The sequence below is a fragment of the Rhincodon typus genome, chromosome 17 (assembly GCF_021869965.1).
Source record: "Rhincodon typus isolate 14 chromosome 17, sRhiTyp1.1, whole genome shotgun sequence".
NCBI lineage: Eukaryota > Metazoa > Chordata > Chondrichthyes > Orectolobiformes > Rhincodontidae > Rhincodon > Rhincodon typus.
In genome coordinates this window covers 9,984,400-10,004,580 of record NC_063348.1, presented here as the reverse complement: position 1 = coordinate 10,004,580, position 20,181 = coordinate 9,984,400, and the positions used below count along the sequence as shown (strand labels likewise).

At 39.5% G+C, this 20,181-nt stretch overlaps 1 protein-coding gene across 2 annotated transcripts in view; it reads right to left on the bottom strand.

The window, feature by feature from the left end:
* The window catches only part of LOC109935005 (activating molecule in BECN1-regulated autophagy protein 1-like), a 337,851-nt gene that overhangs the window by 221,511 nt on the left and 96,159 nt on the right, over positions 1 to 20,181 (bottom strand). For both annotated transcript variants that reach the window (XM_048607170.1, XM_048607171.1), the window contains one exon: positions 19,338 to 19,511. In XM_048607170.1, the coding sequence (XP_048463127.1) occupies positions 19,338 to 19,511 (174 nt within the window). The remainder of the gene's footprint in view (positions 1 to 19,337; positions 19,512 to 20,181) is intronic.

The window sequence follows — 20,181 nt, the reverse complement described above, 5'->3', positions numbered from 1 at the left end:
GACGAAGCTACTGGGAATATAGATCAATGGTGGATAATTGGAGCCATGGTTTGACTGAATGCCGGAGAACTGAACAGCTCACTTTATTCCTTAGATGGAACACATGCTACTCATGTCTTTTCCTGTGACTATTGACAGGAAAATAACTATTTGGAATGATGCTTTGATTCATCTGCAGGGTGAACTTCACTTGCAAACTTTCAGGGTCTCAATTCTTCTTCAATGATCTCTTGCTTTTAAAATACTGAAAATGCCTCAAACCACTGTGATTATACTGGAAACCAATGCTCTATTCTGGTTCTTTTTGACCTTGCTAACTTCGTTTTGAAATTTTTGGCAGTGCCCATATTCATTAGCCTTTTTTCATCTCTGTCATGTTTTGCAGAGATGATTCTTCTTGTCGATTTATCTTTGCCCTGTTTAATTAAGGTCTTAAAGATTACACATCATTTATCTAAGTTTTTTAGTCCTGGTTATGTATCCATAGAGTCATACAGCACAGAAACAGACCCTTCGGTCTAACCAGTCCATGCCAACCATATTCCCAAACTAAACTAGTCCCACCTGCCTGCGCTTGGCCCATATCCCTCCAAACATTTCTTATTTGTTTTGTACATTAAGTAAAATGCTCCTGAATATATTCCACTTGTCATGACCTGAAGTCTTTGAAATTATTATTACCCTCCTGATTTAAGCTCTTCCCTCATGTCTTCGCTGTTGAGAGTTCCACTTAACAAGTGAAAGCTTAAATCACGTGCCTAATTCAGGTAGTCACAATCTCAAGACTATAGCTAGGATATAGTCATATGTTCTAGACTAAGACTTCAAATGAGGATTGAGACAATCCTTTCATATGAAGTCATAAACTGAAGGTTGTGACTACATTTTGCAGGTTAGACTAACTGGATTGAATGGCCTGTTTCTGTGGTGTACATTCTATGAAACTCAAAAACTTGGCAAATTCTTCTGATCAACTGAACTGCTAACACCATGAAAGCAGGTTAGCTACGAGTCATTTATTCATAACTGTATATCATTCTTGCCACCTGTCATCACATTTACCTACAAATCAATGAAGGGGCTTCAAAAAGCATTTATTAAGTGTTAACTTTGAAATGTCCTGACAGTGAAATGCTCTATATAAACATGTATTAGATCCAGAATACAGTGTTGGTTTGCTTCACATATCATGCCTTAAATTCGTTATTGGCTCCATTTCCCTGAAATCCCACAACATGCTTTCCTATTGGCTCAGGAGTAACAGTTACGTCTCTCAGTGAGAACGGTGCATGTTCAAGCATCTCTGACTTGAGTACGTAATCTAGAATGACACTCCAGTGAAGTGCCAAAGGAATACTGTTCTGCCTTGGGTGCAATCTTTCTGGTGAAGTGTTAAATATAGATTGGTTGACTGTCTTAGTTGGACATAAAAGACTCCATGGCATGATTCGAAGAACAGGAACTCTCCACAGTGTGCTGCCTAATTATATTACTCGACCAACAGCATTAAAAACAGATTACCGTGTTTAGAATCATAGAATAGCTATATCAGATTGTCAGGTCATTATGTCATTCGTGTCTGTGAAACTAACTGTGTTAAAAACTATTACCACATTTGCTGCATTAAAACAATAATTTGCATATATATATATCATCTGTATTGTAGCAAAATCTCAGAGTGTTTCTCTGGAATATGATAATATAAAATGTGATGCCATTCCACATTAAGTTTAAGAGACCTGACAAAAGCTCAGTCAGAGGTAGGTTTTATAGTGTGTTTGAAATGAGGAGAGAAGTAGAGTTACAGAGATCTTTGACAGCGAGTTCCATAACTTAAGACTCATGCCGCTGTCAGCAAGGCTACAAATGGAAGAGCAAAGAAAATCAGTGATACACATAAAGCTAGAATTGCAGCAGGATAGAGATTTCAGGGATGGAAGGGATTGCAGATCCAAAGGGAGATAAGACCATGGAGTGATTTAACAATGAATATTGTTAAAATTAAAACAGAGCCATTGCTGGATCTGGAGCCAAAATAAAAAAGAGTGTGAGTCCTTGGATCTTTGTGCCAATTAAGAATTGGGCAGCAGAGATTAGGATGGGCTCAAATCAACAACAATTACTACACTTCCAAAGTACTGGAATGGCTGTAAAGTACTTTGTCATATGCTTAAGTCATTAAAGGTGGTGATGCAATCCTTTATTTATCAGCAGCATTTGCCACAAGATTAACACATGAAAAACCCCTAATAACATCCTGAATGCAACATGAAGATTATATTTACAAACCGTTCATTGTTTAGGAAGCCAATGCAACTTCGCTTATTCCTATGTATCCTATCTTCAATATACAACGCAAGAGTTAAAGGCATGCTGTACTTTTTTAAATCATGGGTCATTCCCATGATTTTTAATAAAGCAAACTAAAGAAAAGTTCAATGACCCCAATCAGACAGTTTCAACAGAGTAGAAGGCTGAATTTCTTCTTTGCCTTGGTAACTTTTGACTTTTTTTATAATTGCATACACAAACACACAACCTGTCCCTTCCTCCAACTGAACAAAAAGAGACAAAAATGTAATCATTAAATAAATGCTACTTCTTATTGCTTTATACAACTTCAGTTTCATCCAACCTGATGATAGTGAGTGCATCAACAGAGTCTTCCCTTGAATTTTGTAGTTCTAAACCTTTGTAATGTACCAGTAAAGATCACCATAAGACCATAAGAAATAGAAATAGGAGAAGACCATTTGGGCCCTCAAGCTTGCGCATCATTTAATAGGAACATGGCTGATCCGACATTCCTCATGTCCACTCTCCTGCCTTTATCCCATGATTCCCTTACTGATCAAGGATCCATCTCAGCCTTTAACATACACAAGAACTCTGTCCTCACAGTCCTCTACGACAAGCAGTTCCAAAATCTCTCAACCTTCTATGAGGCTTGAACCGACGCCCCTTTATTCTGAGACCAGGCCCTCTTGATCTAGACTTTTCTAGGAGGGGAAGCATCCTCACAGCATTTATTCTGTCAAGCCTCTTAAGAATCCTATATGCTTCAAAGACATAACTCTTCATTCTTCTAAACTCCAGTGAGTAGAATCCTAATTTATTCAACCTTTGTTCAGAAGACAATCCATCCATTCCAGGAATCATCCCAGCACTGATTTCTGTGGAACCCCAGTGGTTACAGGTTACCAACCTGAAAAAGAACCCCTTGTCACCACTCTCAGTTTCCTGCTCATGAGCCATGCCAATACACTGTCTCCAACATTATCTTATCTTATAACACATTCAATTTCAATAAGATTAGCTACACTTTACATATTCATTCTGCACCAGTCTAGCTTAGTATACTATGTCAGTAAATTCTGTTTGTAAAAATTCACGAGTGGCACAGATATGTGCCTCATTTTCTGGTTGTGTGTCACAAACTTTAATACAAAGACATGGGATAATTTACACTTTAACAATGCTATTAAAAAGAAAACTACAAAATAAATAGCTTTTTAGCTATTTTTCTTATTCCTAGCTGGACAAATGGTATCTGATGTTAATCACTGTCACCCATTTCTCTATCTGAACATAGTTAAACAATGGTCTGGATTATGTAGTAAAAGTAACTGTGAGGCATTCAGCAATTGTTATTCATGTGCATATTGGAAAGCAACCTCCAGTTTCACAAATACATAATTAAACATGGAAATTAGAAATTGCTGTCCCAGTTGCCCTGCTGCTCCTGAAGCTTGTTATCCTGATGCTTCACACAAAAATGTGACAGTCATGTCCAAGTGTTGTATGAATTTGTACACTGCGTCCATTAGACACTAAACAGGCCAGAAAGCATTGTAGGTTGTCTGTTCAAGTATAAGTGAACTTTTAACAACCAGATGAGTATGAACTGAACTCCAGAGAGGAGTTAAGAGTAAATGTCCGAGACATCAAGGTTGCATTTGACAGAACAGGGTGTCAAGTAGCCGGAGCAAAAAATTAGAGTCAATGGCAATCAGGGCAAAAACAAAATTTCTACTGGCACAAAGATGATGGTTGTGGTTGCTGAAGGCAGTCATCTCAGTCCCAGGAAATCTGGGCAGGAGTTCCTCAGGACAGAGTCCTAGGCCCAAGCATCTTCAGTTGCTTCATTAGTGACCCTCACCCCAAGGTCAAAAGTGGGGATGCTCATTGTGCAGTCATCAATGCTCAGCACCATTCACCACTCCTCAGATTCTAACCTCCACTTTCTGGGTCATCTTCACTCACTAAGGAATCATCAATCTTGTTCACACAGAACTCAGGTTCCCTGTATAGGATAATGTGTATTCTGAATTCCAAAAACTATAATCGACCACTATACAAAAAAACTGTAGAAGGTCTAAGCAGGTCTAAAGGAACATCTAGTACTGTTCATTCATCATTAATCATAAAATCCAGAATAATACATCTATGCACAAGCCTACATGGTGCGTCGTTTTTAACACTACTTTTTGTTAATCTGGCTTTTTTGATGTGCTGGTACGATGTGTCAAACATTGGGTTAAATGATATGCATAGCAATATTTAGAAACAAGGTAATTTTTGAAGTAATAGTTCCATTGAAAAGGAACTTCAGTTCAGCTAACCAATCAAATAGATGTGGAAAACTGAAATACTCTAAACAAAAACCATCCTATAATTACCGCTGACAACTTGTAAAGCTGTACAGCAAAAATAAACAATTCTATTGCTTAGAGTATCATACAGATATACAATCAAGTTGATATTGAGGTGACTAGTTTAAGTAGGTTGATCAGCATTTGCTGTCCATCACTAATTGCCCTCGAGGATGTGGTGGTAACACCTATCCCTGTCCATCCTTGAGCCAAGTCTCCGATATAACCACACTTCATATTTCCACAGGGTAAACAGTGGCTGCAATTCACAAATCCTATTTGCCACACACCATGCATTCACAAGGATGATCAGCAACTATGGATTTTAACTATTTTGGGTAATTTCATTAGTTACTTTGGTGCAGATCTGCTGTTTGTTAATGGAGCTTCTTTAGTAAGTGTGATTCATTTGGTTTTCTGAAATTAAAGACTGTTGACTGGTAGAATATCCTGCCTCTCATTTAATCAATGGCATATCTAGAATGTTAGGCAAGGCTAATCTATGAGAAAGTGGCTAATTGAGACAACTGCATTCTTCAGAGAAAATTTTGAAGAGCGATGCTTCAGTACATTATTCCAAGTTTCAGCTATCTCAGAGTCACAGAGTCATACAGCACAGAAACAGATCCTTCAGCCCAACTCGTCCATGCTGACCAAGTTTCCTAAACTAAACTAGTGTCACTTGCCTGCGTTCAGCCTATATCCCTGTAAACCTTTCTTATCCACGTGCTTGTCCAAAAGTCCTTTAAAACGATGTAATTGTACTCACTTCTACCACTTCCCCTCTTTCCGTAAATGCACCACTTTTTGCATTAAAAAGTTGCCCCTCAGGTCCTTTTAAATCCTTCCCCTCTCAGCTTAAACCTCTGCCCTCTAGTTTTGGACTCCCCTACCTTGGGGAAAAGACCCTGGCAATTCACTTTATTATGCCACTCATAATTTTATAAACCTCTATAAAGGTCACACCTCAGCCTCCTGTTCTCCAGGGTAAAAGGTCCAAGCCTATGCAGCCTCTCCTTATAACTCAAACCTTCCAGTCTCTGTAATATCCTTGTCATCACCCTTTCCAATTTAGTAACATCCTACCTATAGCATGGTGACCAGAATGGTATGCAGTGCTCCAAATGTGGCTTTACCAATGTCTTGTACCCCATAACATGACATCCTAACTCCTATACTCAATGCACTGACCGATGAAGGCAAGCATACCAAACGCTTTCTTCACCACCCTGTCTACCTGTGATGCAACTTTCAAGTGTACCTGAACCCCTAAGTCTCTCTGTTCGACAACACTCCTCAGGCCCCTACCATTAACTGTCTAAGTCCTGCTGTCATACGAAAATGTAATACCTCGTATTTATCTGAATTAAATTCCATCTGCCCTTCCTCAGCCCTCCGGCCCAGGTGATCAAGATCCCATTGTATTCTTAGACAACCTTCTTCACTGTCAACTACACCACCAATTTTGTGTAATCCGCAAACTTACTAACCATGCCTCCTATATTCTCATCCAAATCATTCAAATAAATGATGAACAACAGTAGATCCAGTGCCAAACTTGGTGGCAGATCGCTCTACGACCCTCTACGACCACCCTCTGTCTCCGACCATCAAGCCAATCTTACCAATATATTCAAGAAACAATACTTAAAATTCAAAACAAAAAGATACATTAACTTAATTGCATTTTCTACCCACTGATTCTGCTGTCTTTACATTGATAATTTTCCCAAATCAAAATCTCATGCCCAACAAGGGCAGTGTTATGGACTCAATGCTCTTCAGACCATTGTCAACAATTGGTAAGGTCTGACGATGAATAGTCTTCTGTTGCAATCCCAGCTGTTGCTTTTGGCCAAAGATAAAAGACTTTGAATCAACACTGTTTAAATTTCGTAAAACCTAATTGATAAAGTCACAAACAAACATCCTTAGAAAATAAATGACTAACTTTTGAAGAATAAACATTCTTTGATGCTTTTCAGGTTTCATAACTAATAACTTTTCACATACATCTACCCCCAAAATATAATCTTGTCATTCATCCCCTTATCCTGCCAATGTACAAAACTCCAAGCAAAAACGTGCAATGCTCAGTAGAATAAGAAACATCAACCCATCTTACCCTTCTGAGGTTAGATTTGCTCGCTTCGAAAATAGTTGTGAATTGTGTATTTCATTCTAAGTTACTCGAGATAAAAGCCCTCACACCACAATATTAGGACCCTTTCTAAAGAGACTCGCATTGTTTCTTTCACTTGCCTTTTGGATTTCAATAAGCATCACTTGTGTAATTCAGAGAAAAATGGAAGACAACTCATTATAAAGGTTGAATGAGAGAGAAAGAAAGAATGCCATGGCAAAGATTGGTAGCCAAGCTGTACGCTTCCACAGTTGGAAATTTGTAAATGTCTTGTGCATATGGAATGGGCTAGGGAGCAATTAACATCCTGTTAAATTTCTGTTAGCCAATCACAGACTCAACTCTTATATCCTATAGCCCAAGGAAAGCCAAGCTCATTGCAGAGTCCCTGCTTGCTCCAGTGTCTCTAGGTTAATATAGAAAACAGACTGGAGCTAGTTCATGGTAGGATACAGCATTGAAAGTCATCGGATACTAGATTATCTGCATCCGGTTTGTCTAAACGTGCCTTAGAAAATAGTCACAGAGTCCTCAGTCCCATTCAAGGAGCAACTCCTCATCAACTGCTTCCTACAAAGCATTTTTTTTCCTGAGAATAGTATGCATCACCAATTGCAGACCCTCACCTCCCAATGAAGATTACAATGCAGTAACAGTAAAAGGTTGTCCAGCATTTTGAGGAAGCATTTTTTCTCCCCTTCACCCATTTGAGGTTGGAGTCCTTTCCTTGATTAACCAGATTTTGATTCCCCAAAGCTCTATCCTCTCTATGTGTCCCTCAGTGATTGATGAGAGCTGTTAAATTTCAGGTTAGATGCTACACTACTAATATGGATATTCATCCACCTTAGGAAAGACACCAACAAGCCAATCATTAAAATAATTCTCTACAATTTTTATTCCAACATATCTAGGGGACTTCTAGTTTTCTATAAAATCTACCCTCGTTGCAACCTTGACTGACTGCCGCCCACTTATACTTGTTGACTATACAAAAAGTGCCTTGTATTAATTAGATGGAGCCACTCTGTACTTTCACACCGAGTGCTACCATGAAATAATCAACAGCTCAAGTGATGACTTGGTAGAGAAAAGAACTGCCTGTTTTTTATTTCTTTTATTTGTTCATGGGATGTGGGTATTGCTAGTTGAGCCACAATTATTACCAATCGCAATTTGCTCCAGAGAAAACTGCCTTGCTGAACCACTGCAATCCTTAGGGTACAGGAACAATCAGAGTGCTGTTAGGAAGGGGGTTTCAGATTTTGACACAACAACAAAAATAATAACTGCAATATAGCTCTAAGTCAGGATGATGTGTAGCTTGGAGGGGAACTTGCGGCTGCTGGCATGTGCATGTATCTGACGACCTTATCCTTCCAGATGTCAGAGGTTACAGTGTGGAAAATCCCATCTAAGGAGCCTTGCCGAGTTGATGCAATGCATTTTGTAGATAGCACAAGTTGCTGCTATTACACATTGGTGTGACTGTTGAAGCTGGTTGTCAAGAGTGAGAGTCAACCAGGCTGCTTTGACTCGAATGGTGTTCAGCTTCTTGGCTGTTGTTAGAGCTGCACTGTCCATACAAGTGGATACTGCTTCACCACACTCTTAATTTGTACCTAGTAAATGGTACACAGCTACTGGGGAGATAGCCACAGAATTCCTAGCCTCTGACATGTGCTTAAGAACATAAGAACTAGGAGCAGGAGTAGGCAATTCAATCTGCTCTATCACTCAATACGATCATAGCTATCTCACCTCAGCCTCAACTTCACATTCCTGCCGACTTTTCATAACCCTTCAGTTCGATACTAATTAAAAGTGTCTCTAACTCCTACTTAAATTTACTCAATAAACCAGCATCCACAGCACTCGGGTAGTGGGGGAGTGATTTCCACAGATTCGCGACCATTTGAGAGAAGTTATTTCTCTTAATTTCTGTTTTACATCTGCTACCTCTTATCCTGAAACTATGATTTCTCATTCTACATCGCCCACGAGGAAGCATCCTTTCCACATCTATTTTGTCAGTCCCCTTTAGCATCTCATGTACCTCAATTAAGTCTCACTAATGCCTGTACAGCTGCAGCAATATTTCCCTACATTTATCCTCTATTCCTTTAACAATAAATGCCAAACTTCTGTTTTCCTTTTTTTTAACCTGCTGTACCCGCATACTCATTTTCTGTGATTCATGCAAGAGGACACCCAGATCCCTCAACACAAAAGCACCCTGAAGTTTCCCTCCATTTAGATAAGAAATCACATTTCTACTCCTCCAACCATAAATGCTAACCTCACACTTATCCACATAAAACTTCATCTGCCAATTTTGGCCCATTTACCTAACCTATCTATATCCATTTGCAAATTTCTTATTTCTTCATTGCATCATCTGTAAATTTGGCTATAGTACTTTCTATCCCTGCATCCAAGTAATCAATATAAATAGTTGGGGCCTGAGGACCGAACTCTGTCATACTCTACTAGTTACATCTTGCCAACCAGAAAAAAAGACCCATTAATCCCTACCTTCTCTCTGTTGGTTAGGCAATTCATGACCGAGCTAATAAATTACCCAAGCTCTACGTGATGTTACCTTCTGTATTAACCTTTTGTGTGGCACTTTATCAAAAATCTTCTGGAAGTCCAGATATAGTACACCTACAAGGTCTCCATTATCCATATTACTTGTTAGATCTTTGAAGAACTCTGGCAAATTTGTCAAATATGATTTACCCTTCATCCAGCCATGCTGACTCTGATGGATTATACTTTGACTTTCCAAATGTGCTGTTATTACTTCTTTAATATTGAATTCCTAGTGACAGAAGTTAAACTAACTGGTCTGTAATTTTCTACTTTCTACCTCCTTTCCTTTTTGGATAAGGATGCTATATTAGCATTTTACCAATCCTCTGGAACATTTCTGGCATCCATTGAATTTTGGAATATTATAAATAATAGACCCACTATCTCTGCTGTCACTTTCTTTAAGTCCTTAAGATTTAGGCCATCAGGCCCTGAGTACTTGTCTGCCTTTAATTCTTGTAGTTTGGTTAGAGCTTTTACCCTAGTGGTGATGACTAACTTGAATTGAATTGAATGGTTTATTGTCACTTGCAGTTTACAGTGAATAATACAGTAAAATACAGGGAAAAGCTTCAACTGTCACCACAATCTGGCACTATTTTGAATAGCTTAAGTATAAAACGACGTAACTGAAAGAGACAACAAGGTGCAGGGCTGGATGAACACAGCAGGCCAAGCAGCATCATAGGAGCAGAGAGGCTGACGTTTCGGGCCTAGACCCTTCATCAGAAAAGGGGGAGGGGAAGGGGGTTCTGAAATAAACAGGGAAAGAGTGGGAGGCAGATAGAAGAGGGATAGAGGAGAGGATAGGTGGAGAGGAAACAAACAGGTCGAAGAGGCGGGGATGGAGCCAGTAAAGGTGAGTGTAGGTAGGGAGTTAGGAAGGGGATAGGTCAGTCCAGGGAGGACTGACAGGTCAAAGGGGCGGGATGAGGTTGGTCGGTAGGAGATGGAGGTGCGGCTTGAGGTGGGAGGAGGGGATAGGTGGGAGGAAGAACAGGTTAGGGAGGCAGGGACGAGCTGGACTGGTTTTGGGATGCGGTAGGGGGAGGGGAGATTTTGAAGCTTGTGAAATCCACATTGATACCATTGGGCTGCAGGGTTCCCAAGCGGAATATGAGTTGCTGTTCCTGCAACCTTCGGGTGGCATCGTTGTGGCACCGCAGGAGGCCCAGGATGGACATGAGGTCTGAGGAATGGGAGGGGGAGTTGAAATGGTTCACGACTGGGAGGTGCAACTGAAAACCGTAACTGAAAGAGAGTTCATCTTCATTCTCCCACCTCCGTCATGACTCCTGAGCCAGGTCACCAATGACACCTGCACATCCACCCCTTCTCCATTGCCTGCTCCATACCCACCAACATGGCAGTCACCACCCTTTAGACACGATCTTTTCAATGCAGGGCTCACTTCACCACCGCTGATGCTGGGTCTCATGCTGAATCTTCACTCGTCCCGCAACCAGGAATCCTCGGCTCCGCTGCTGCCACCACCACCACACTGATAACCAGGAGTGCCTGCTCCAGGCCTGCAGCGACCATAATCAGGAGTCCCTAGCTCCACTGCTATCTTGATGACGCCTGGAGTCCCTACTATGGGCCTATAAACAGGGGTCCCTGTTTGAAATTCCTCCCTTTCTATAATGTCTGCACTCCCTATTAGTATTAGGGTGGCACTAGTGTTTTGTAGCCATAGTATTTAAATGGCTGGTCCAGCTCAGTTTCTGGTCAATGGAAAACCTCAGACTGTTAATAGTGAGGGATTCAGCAATGGTAGTGCTCTTGAACTTCAAGCGGTGTTGATGATTAGGTTCTCTCTTTTTGGGGAGAATCGTTTTCTCTGTAATTGCTGGGTTTATCCTTACATCTTAACTTGAACAAGGCTGTACTCCAGAAAATTGCTCTGGTATATCCTCTGCAGAAACAGCAAGACAAATCCAACCAGCTAATTACCTTCCCATCATCTACTCTTGCTTAATCTTACTTGCCACTTCGCGGCCCAATCCACCGACATGGATTGTTTCCATATCCGAGAAGACGATGTTAAATGCTAAGTGATCAATAGCAAGCATCTTTACCTCTAAGGCTATGGTGCAGGGAAGGTCCTTCACGAAACTGAAAATAGTTGATCACAGGACACTGTTCTGAGGCTGAGATGATTGACCTCAACCATAACATCTTCCTTCGTGCTGTATATGATTGCAATCAGCAAAGATTTTTACCTCCTCTTTCCAACTGATCTTCATGGACTCCAATTTTACTTGGGCTCTCTGATGCTCAGTTGAATGCCTTCTTCATGTCTAGGGCTGTCACTCTTCTCTCATATCTGGAGTTCAGTTCTTTTGCCCACATTTGGACTGAGGTTGTCATGAGGTTAGGGGCTAAGTGGCTCTGGTGGAACCCAAACCCAGAATCATTGGACAGCTTATTCCTTTGCAAGTGCTACTCAATGGCACTGTCAATGGTCCATTCCATCACTTAGCTGATGGTCAAGAAAAGATGGTAATTAGCCAGGTTGGATTTGTCCTGTTTTTTGTTCACAGCATACCTGGATGATTTTCTAATCGTTTAGTAGATGTCCATGCTGTGCTGTACTTGTACTGTAACCACTCTGCTAGTGAGATGGCCAGTTCTAGAGCACAAGTCTTGTGCCAGGATGTTGTCAGGGCCCATTAACTTAGCAGAATCCACTTAGCCATTTCTTTACATTACGTGGAGTGAATTGTTTGAAGACTGACATCTGTGATGCTGGGGGCCTCAATAGGAAACCGAGACGGATCATTCATTTGGCATTTCCAGACGAAAATGGCCGCAAATACTTCAGCCTAGTCTTAGACGCTAATATATTGTGTTCTCCAATCATGGAGGACACGGATATTTGAGGACCATCAACCTCCTGTCAGTTGTTTCAACTGGATGTGACAAAACTGTAGTGCTTTGGTTTGGTCTATTGGTTGTGGTCAGTTAGCCTTGACTATTGTATGCTGTTTCCGCTGTTCGCGACACAAGTAGTCCTGCGTTGTGGCTGTACCAGGTTGACAGCGTGATTTTAGGAATACCTGGACTCGTCGTGGCGTGTCCTCCTTCACTTTTCATTGAATCAGGGTTGATCCCCTGCCTTTATGGTAATGGCAGGGTGAGGGATATGCCAGGTCACGAGGTTACAGATCGTGGTTAAACACAGTACTGCTGCTGATGGTCCATAGCGCCACTTCATTACCCAGTTTCCAGTTGCCAAGATCTGCTCAAAGGCTGCACCGTTTAGCACAATGGAGGGTATCCTCAATGTGATGATGGGATTTCATCTCCACAATAACTGCGCAGTGGTCACTCCTACAGATATGGAGTCAGTCCTGTCATGGACAATGCTTCCACAATAGGTCGATTCGAAAAGAAAAGTGCGTTTTTCCTTCTTGTTAGTTCCACCTGTCATAGAACCAATCCAGCATCTATGCTCCAATAATTGCAAAATTTATTTCCCAAAATGAAAATCTCAACATCCCAAGTAATTTCTCGTTAAAACATGCCAAAAATTTGCCTCCAACATACAGCAATTCCTTGATTTATTTATAACATTAATAGGTCATCTATGAGCAATTGTAGATTGACAAATACTAGTCAACATGGCTTTATTCCAATCTCCAAAGACATGCCAAATCCTTTCAAATGAATGCTCCCGGTTTATATGTACAAAAAGCTTGAAGCAGTCGGTTGTTGCTCAGAAACAACACGCAAACCATGCCTCTCATATTGCTTATTACAACAGTGAATAATAACAAAAGATACCTACAGGTAGAATGCATTTCCCCAGAAAATTAATACATTGCAAAATCAGATTACCGTGCATTTCTACATAGCACCAGGAAGCAGAAAATCATGACCTGGTGACAAGAGGACTCTACCAAAAAAGAAATGGCAGCCTTCAGTCACTGGAAAATAGGTTCTTGGAAGTCTATTTCAATTGAGGGGAGCCATTGGCAAAGGTCAGAGTTAGAAGCAAGATTCATAAGGTACCAAATAACAAATATCCAGAATGAGTATGAAGGCACAGGGGGTTCAGATGACATAATTAGAGCATAAAACACGTTTCAGGGTAACTCCTATGGACACATTTCTGTCAAAGCACTTCAGTCTATTGCCACAGAAAATTATTAATTGAACTTGGTTTCTGTTCAGCAGCACTCAGTTCTGTAAGCTATGGTGAATTTTCAAGTTCAAGATTACAGTGTTATGTAAAGATTAGAGATACAATTTACCCAGTGAATATCTTTTGGTACAATTTTCAAGCATTAATTTATTCAAATTCAAACCTACCAAGAACGTTCTGTACAGACTTCTGTCTCAATTTTATCCAGGGCCCTGAACAAACTACGCTTGCCTTGGATGTAGAAATGCTATATGTTAGTTATTGTTAATCAATCCAAGTGCCAAGAAATAAACCTCCTCGCTGGCCCAGTTTTGAAACAAATTCACTAAAAATAAACAATATTACTCCAATTATGAGATTGATATGTCTATTGCTAATTAATATAGAATGCCAAATGACAAGATTTTTTTTTTTTAAACATAACAATGTTGAAGCATGTTCCGTTTACATTTTAATTTATTTATCAGTTTTGCTGTGTTGTTATTCAGCTTAACAGGAATATAAAACTGTTTCCCACTGAGAATAATTAAAACTTTTTATGAAATGCAAGAGGGGATAGTGATGATTTGCAGCAGTTATTTGCATAAAGCAGCTGCTGCTTTTTTACGATTCCTAATTGAATGGAAGAATTACTGCAGGAACTTATGAACTAGAATCACAAGAGTATGAGAAACATCAATTATGTCCAAAGGTTTTGCACCCTAAAACATTTTGAAATAAAAAGGCAGACACCTCATGCATCGTGCATAGGGCATTGAGCTTGTAAAATTACCAATTAAAAAACATCCATAATAATTTAGATTTATTTTATTGGCATCTGATACTATTACACTTTTTAATGAAACAAACAGTCACAATTTAAAAAAAGAATTTGCAGGACGACAGCATAACTGGCTTTTATTGCCCATCCCTAATTATCCAGAATGCAGTTCAGAGTCAACCACATTGCTGTGAGCCTGGAGTCACATGGAGGCTAGACCAGGCAAGGATGGCAGTTTCCTTCCCTAAAGGACATTAGTGAACCAGATAGGTTTTCCTGGCAATCAACGATTAATTCACAGTCATCATTAGATTCATTAATAACAGATTTTTATTGAATTTAAATTCCACCGTCTGCCATGGCAGGATTTGAACCCAGGTTCGCAGAACATCACCTGGGTTTCTGGTCCAGCAATAATACATTAGGCCATTGCCTCCGCCGGTTCTCTGACTCGTATGGTGGTGTTGTTTTCTTTAGAGTGGAGAAGACCGAGAGGGCAATCGGATTGATGTATGTAAAGTTCTGAGAGGCACAGATGGAGTAGATATGGAAAAACTTGGCACATGGGGGACACAGTTTTAAGATAAGAAGCAGGGCATTGAGGGGGGTTTTGAGGAAACGTTTGTTTTTCACCAGAGGGTTGTGGATATCTGGAACTCACTGTCTAAAAGGGTAATAAAGGCAGGAATTCTCAGGACATTTACAACGGTGCAGATGAACGCTGAAAATGTCATTGCATATAAGTCAGGCCAAGTGTTGGAAAATGCAATTAGAATACATGGAGGTTTGATGACTGGTGCAGACATGGTGGGCCAAAGGGCCTCATTCCATGCTGTAAAACCCAAGACTTAATGTAAAACAGCAATTTTGAATATGATAAACTAAGTAAAATTTAAAAAGGATTCCCAAAATCAGCTGTTCTGGCCCAAATTCAAATCTAAAATCAGGTGGAATAAAAGATGGCACATTTCCGATGCTTTTCACAAATCAGGACATGCTTGGATGCCACAAAAAACACCCAATTAGTACAAACAAGAGAATCATGGATCCTCCAAAAATTTAAAGCCCTTGAACCATTGGGTGCATCAGTTTTGGCTCAGACAGTATCTCTGGGGCAGATGTTTGAAGTTTTGTGCTTGAAATCTGAAACATTCCACTGTAGTACTGATAATGGTGTTAGATTGTGCCGTTTCTCCAATGCATCATTTAACTACAACTACTAAGAACCCAACCTGACAACTTAAAGATGAACAGAAAGTTTGTCTAGTAGAACATTAACCAATGTTCCTGCAGCTAACATGGGCAAAACCAAATAACTGATCACCGATCTCAATGCTGAGATGTTGTTGTGCACAAAATGACTGCTATAATTGTTTACACAATAACAGTCACTGCATTGTAAAGAAAACAATGCATGAAAATGCTTTGAGGAGTTTAAGATATATGATGTCAGCTTGGTACTAATCCCAAAGAAGGCTGCCCATAAAATACTTGGAGATTGCTATGCAATTGATTTCCTCTTTTCTGATGTTGGCATGAGTCTGGCATCAATGTCACGAGGTTTTCCAGCAAAAGCAATGTTGGCAGCAGAGTTAGTAATGAATCAGGCTGAACTATTCTCACAGATAGTAAACCAGGAAGTAAAATGCACTTTTAATTTTACATTTTTTACACAGTGAAACAAATGACTGAGAAAAGGGATTAAGCTAATAACTAAAATAGCAAATAATTTTTAAAGAAAAACATACAAGTAATGACACTTTGAATTCGTATTGGAAAAATTCCTCATTCTACAAATATGAAATCATTTTACCAAGAACTGCTCACCTAAAATGAAGAATTATTAGAAGCCCAGTGACACCACGTTCAATAAAGTGCAGTTCTTTTACAGCAAAACTAACAGCCATAAAAAATGTTCCCATCAGTTCCATGATTCCTAATCAACCACCTTCTGGGGAAACTCAACAACAAACTTTTTGAAGAAGCATAGATTCACTGATACCAATTTCAGAATATTGCGACTTAACTGCATGTATGTGAACTCCAGACATTGCAGTCAGTTTCAGGTCAGTAGATATGAGCAATGCTGACAGCTTTACTGCCATACCACAGTAACATTCAAGTCAGTGATTTAGAAAAAGTGGTTAATTAGCTGCAAAGTTCTGAGGTCATAATAGGTTTGAAAAATAAAAAATGGCTGGAGGAGTTCAAAAATAGAGAATAATGAAGTCATGCACTTTGCCAGAGCTAATAAATATAGCATTCTATTAACAGCACCAAAAATGATTTTCAATACAGCTGAGGAACCTCAACGTCCACATAAGATAGTTAAAAGATAATCTGGGTTACATCAGGTTAAACATTGAGGCATAAAACATAAAAGCTAAGATATCAGTCTCAAACTTCATGATTCACTTGTTAACCCTCAGATGGGGTGCTGACTGCAATTCTGGGCACTACATAATAAGACCATAAGAAATAAGCCTCTCGAGTCTGCTCCATCATTCAATGAGCTCATGGCTGATCCAACAACCCGCACATCTACTTTTCCGCATTTTCTCTGTAACCCTCAATTCCTTAGATCAAGAATCTAAGTCTTAAATATACTCAAGGACTCTGCCTCCAAGCTTTTTGGCAAGAAGTTCCAAAGACTCTCAATCCTCTGAGCGAAGGAATTTCTCCTCACCTCAATCTTAAATTGGTGTCCCTTTATCAGAGAAGAAAGGATACAGAGATTTCCCAGGATTTTACTAGAGATGAGGGCTTCATTTACGGGCCAGATTGGAAAAGACAACCCTCTCTGCTTCAAGGAGAGTAAACAGGATTTCAAAATTATGAAATGTTTTGATAAAGAGTAAAGCCACTCCTTTTAATTAGTGGGTCCACAGTCAAATTAAATTCATTGGAAATAATCAACACGGGGAATTAATACTTTCATTCTTATGAGTTGTTAGGATCTGAAACATGACCAAAAAAAGGTGATGGAAGCTGATTAGTTACATAAATGTTGAAAGGGAGTTGTATAGATATTTGAGGATGAGGAATTTATACGATTAAGAACTAAAAGCAGGACATAGAACTAAGCACAACTGTGCTTTCAAAGAGCCCAGCACATGCATGTAGAATCACACTCCCTTCCTGTGTGCTCAAAGTCTCCATGGTTGAGTATACAGTAACTTTCATTCGGTTGCACTGGATTTTCTTCCCCCAAAGCAAAATATCTGAAATCAAGCATACAAGCACAAAAAATCTTGGGATTTAACATCCACACCAAGCCCAAATTGCATTCTACAATCTTTTATGTTATTTTGAAAAAAAAGTGCTCAAAACCGGCTAAGCCCACGAAACTGATCATGTCCCAGAACAAATTAATTGTCATTGTGCCAATTTTTCAGCCTACAGGCAAGTACTTCAAATCAAGTTCATTCATTTAAGGACATGTATGTTTTAAATGTTTTGGTTTACCAAGGAATTGACTATTGTACATCCGTATAATGAGAAAGTTGTTCTGTATACTTTTTTAAAAAGCCGTCATCAGTTATGTAAAATCGTTGATTAAAGACTGATTTTTTTGTGATAAGCCCATTTCCAGTTGTATTAATCAAACAACATTGATACCATTCATATTAATGGGCAACCTGTAAATCATGTTCTAAGATGTTGCCCAACTGACATGGTCTGTGACAAATTTTACATCTGGTAGTATACAAATGAATCCAAGTGAGAGAAAAACACAAGAACAACATATCAGGAGCAGGAGTCGGGCCATTTGGCTACTCAAGGCTGCTCAACCACTCAATAAGATCATAGCTGGTCTGACCGTTGAATTAACATCACTCTCCTGTCTGCCCTGCCATATTGCAAGAACATAAAACAAAACACTTTCCAAAAATTAGCACAATTTGTGTTTGGATCATGTTACTAAAGCAGAACTTCTACCGCAGTAATTGCAGGTATTAATTTTCATAGTGAAAATAGTACACCTCAAAAGTTATTAGCAATATCAGCTAGCTAAGTAATTCAAAGTAACAAGATAAGCACTAAAATAATATTCCTTGAAGCCAGAGGCCATGTCTCACCCACCAACTGCTGGCATTCTAGCCCATGACTCAAATTAAGTAGGGTATCATTAATAATTCAGAACAAGATATGGTGCCAGATCCATATTTCAGCCACGGTTTGTAATTTCAAGAAATTTCAAACGTTTCAAAGAGATTGAATGAGGTAACACAAATAAGGGTGAACTGTAAACAAAAGATTTTAAAAAATTAGACTCCTGTCTAAATTAAAATTAACAGCAGGGGAATGACCAGTTTCTGATATTTTAAACTTCCACGACTACAGTCATGCTTCTAAAAAACTGTAGAAGAGTACATTCAAAGTACATTTTCCTCGACTACATCAGAAAAAACTTTCAAAAATGTAGTAGGTGCATGTATGAGGTAGGGGAGGAGGGAGATGGTGCATCAGATCATAGTCACAGAACTAACAGATTATTGTTCCCAGAGTCTATAATTATGCAAATATGTAAGAGAAACTTATTTAGCACTACCACAATATTAGCCATAAGAATTTATCAAGCCCTCAACGCCATGGAACGTTTAAGAACTTTGTGGTTAATTGGAATATTCATCTTCACAAGATTATAACATACTTTTAAACTCCTATTTAATAGACCTATCCATCTGTTCCGAGAGGAGATTCAAGATGGTGCAACATTTCTTCTTAATTCTAATGACAAATGGCATTTCACAGAACAAATGGAAGGGCAGATGGGTAAAGGTAGGAGGTAGAAGGGGGACTGGAAGAGGAGGAGGGCAATAGAATTAGCGGGTGAGAATGAAGGAGGTAGAGAAGGAAAGATGAGAAGAAAAGGATATATGAACGAGGAAAGGACAGCTAAAAAGATAGGGTGCAGAAAATAAAGCTAACACGGGTTGAGCGTATGCTTTTAACTACTAGAGTGGAAAGTTTAAGTGGTCAGAAGTTTAATGGTCACAATAGCCCTGCATATCAATTATAAATTCAATGTGTACTTACTCAAAATCATCAAAATCCATATCAGCACCATCAATGGGCTGGGCTGGGCTGCTTGCTGAATTTTCCAAACTAGCTCGCATTCGATTTGGCTGGTATCGCATCGAGCGCTGTCGAATACTGTCCCTTCGAGAGAGATACTGGATGATCCGATGGGCGTAATAGGCAGGGGATAACCTGAAAAGACATGGGTGTAATATTTCAATTTAAATCAGCCTGCCAGTGCAGGTGCAATTAATAATTTATCAATCCATTAGAAAAACTGGATTTATAAATACCAGACATGAAGACGTGAGGTAGCATGCAGTTCAATGACAGAAGCACAATGATTAGTGACACTGCAGAATCACAACAGGAATATTAAGCAACCAGAATAGAGATGTTATTGTGATTGCAATAAAGACCAATATGCCAAGTGCCTTCTGAATTGCTTGCTTTCAGTGACTTATGAACAATGACACCTAGGACTCTCCACACTGTTTACTTTTGCACCTGGTACAATTAATAAACCTAGATACAGTGTACTCGGACCCTTCAACCAACTTGATTCCAGAAGTGCAAATAGCTGAGTATTAACCTTTGCAGCACCCCAATAGTTAGACTTCCAATTTTAAGTCCAATTTACTCATTTTTCTTCAGGTTATTAACACTTAATTAATGTTAATACATTATCCCCACTGTCATCTGTCCTAATTGTTGTCACATTTGGTCAAAAGCTGCCTTGATGTTAAGGGCTAACAAGGTGTAGAGCTGGATGAACACAGCAGGCCAAGCAGCATCATAGGAGCAGGAAGGCTGACGTTTCGGGCCTAGACCCTTCATCAGAAATGATTTCTGATGAAGGGTC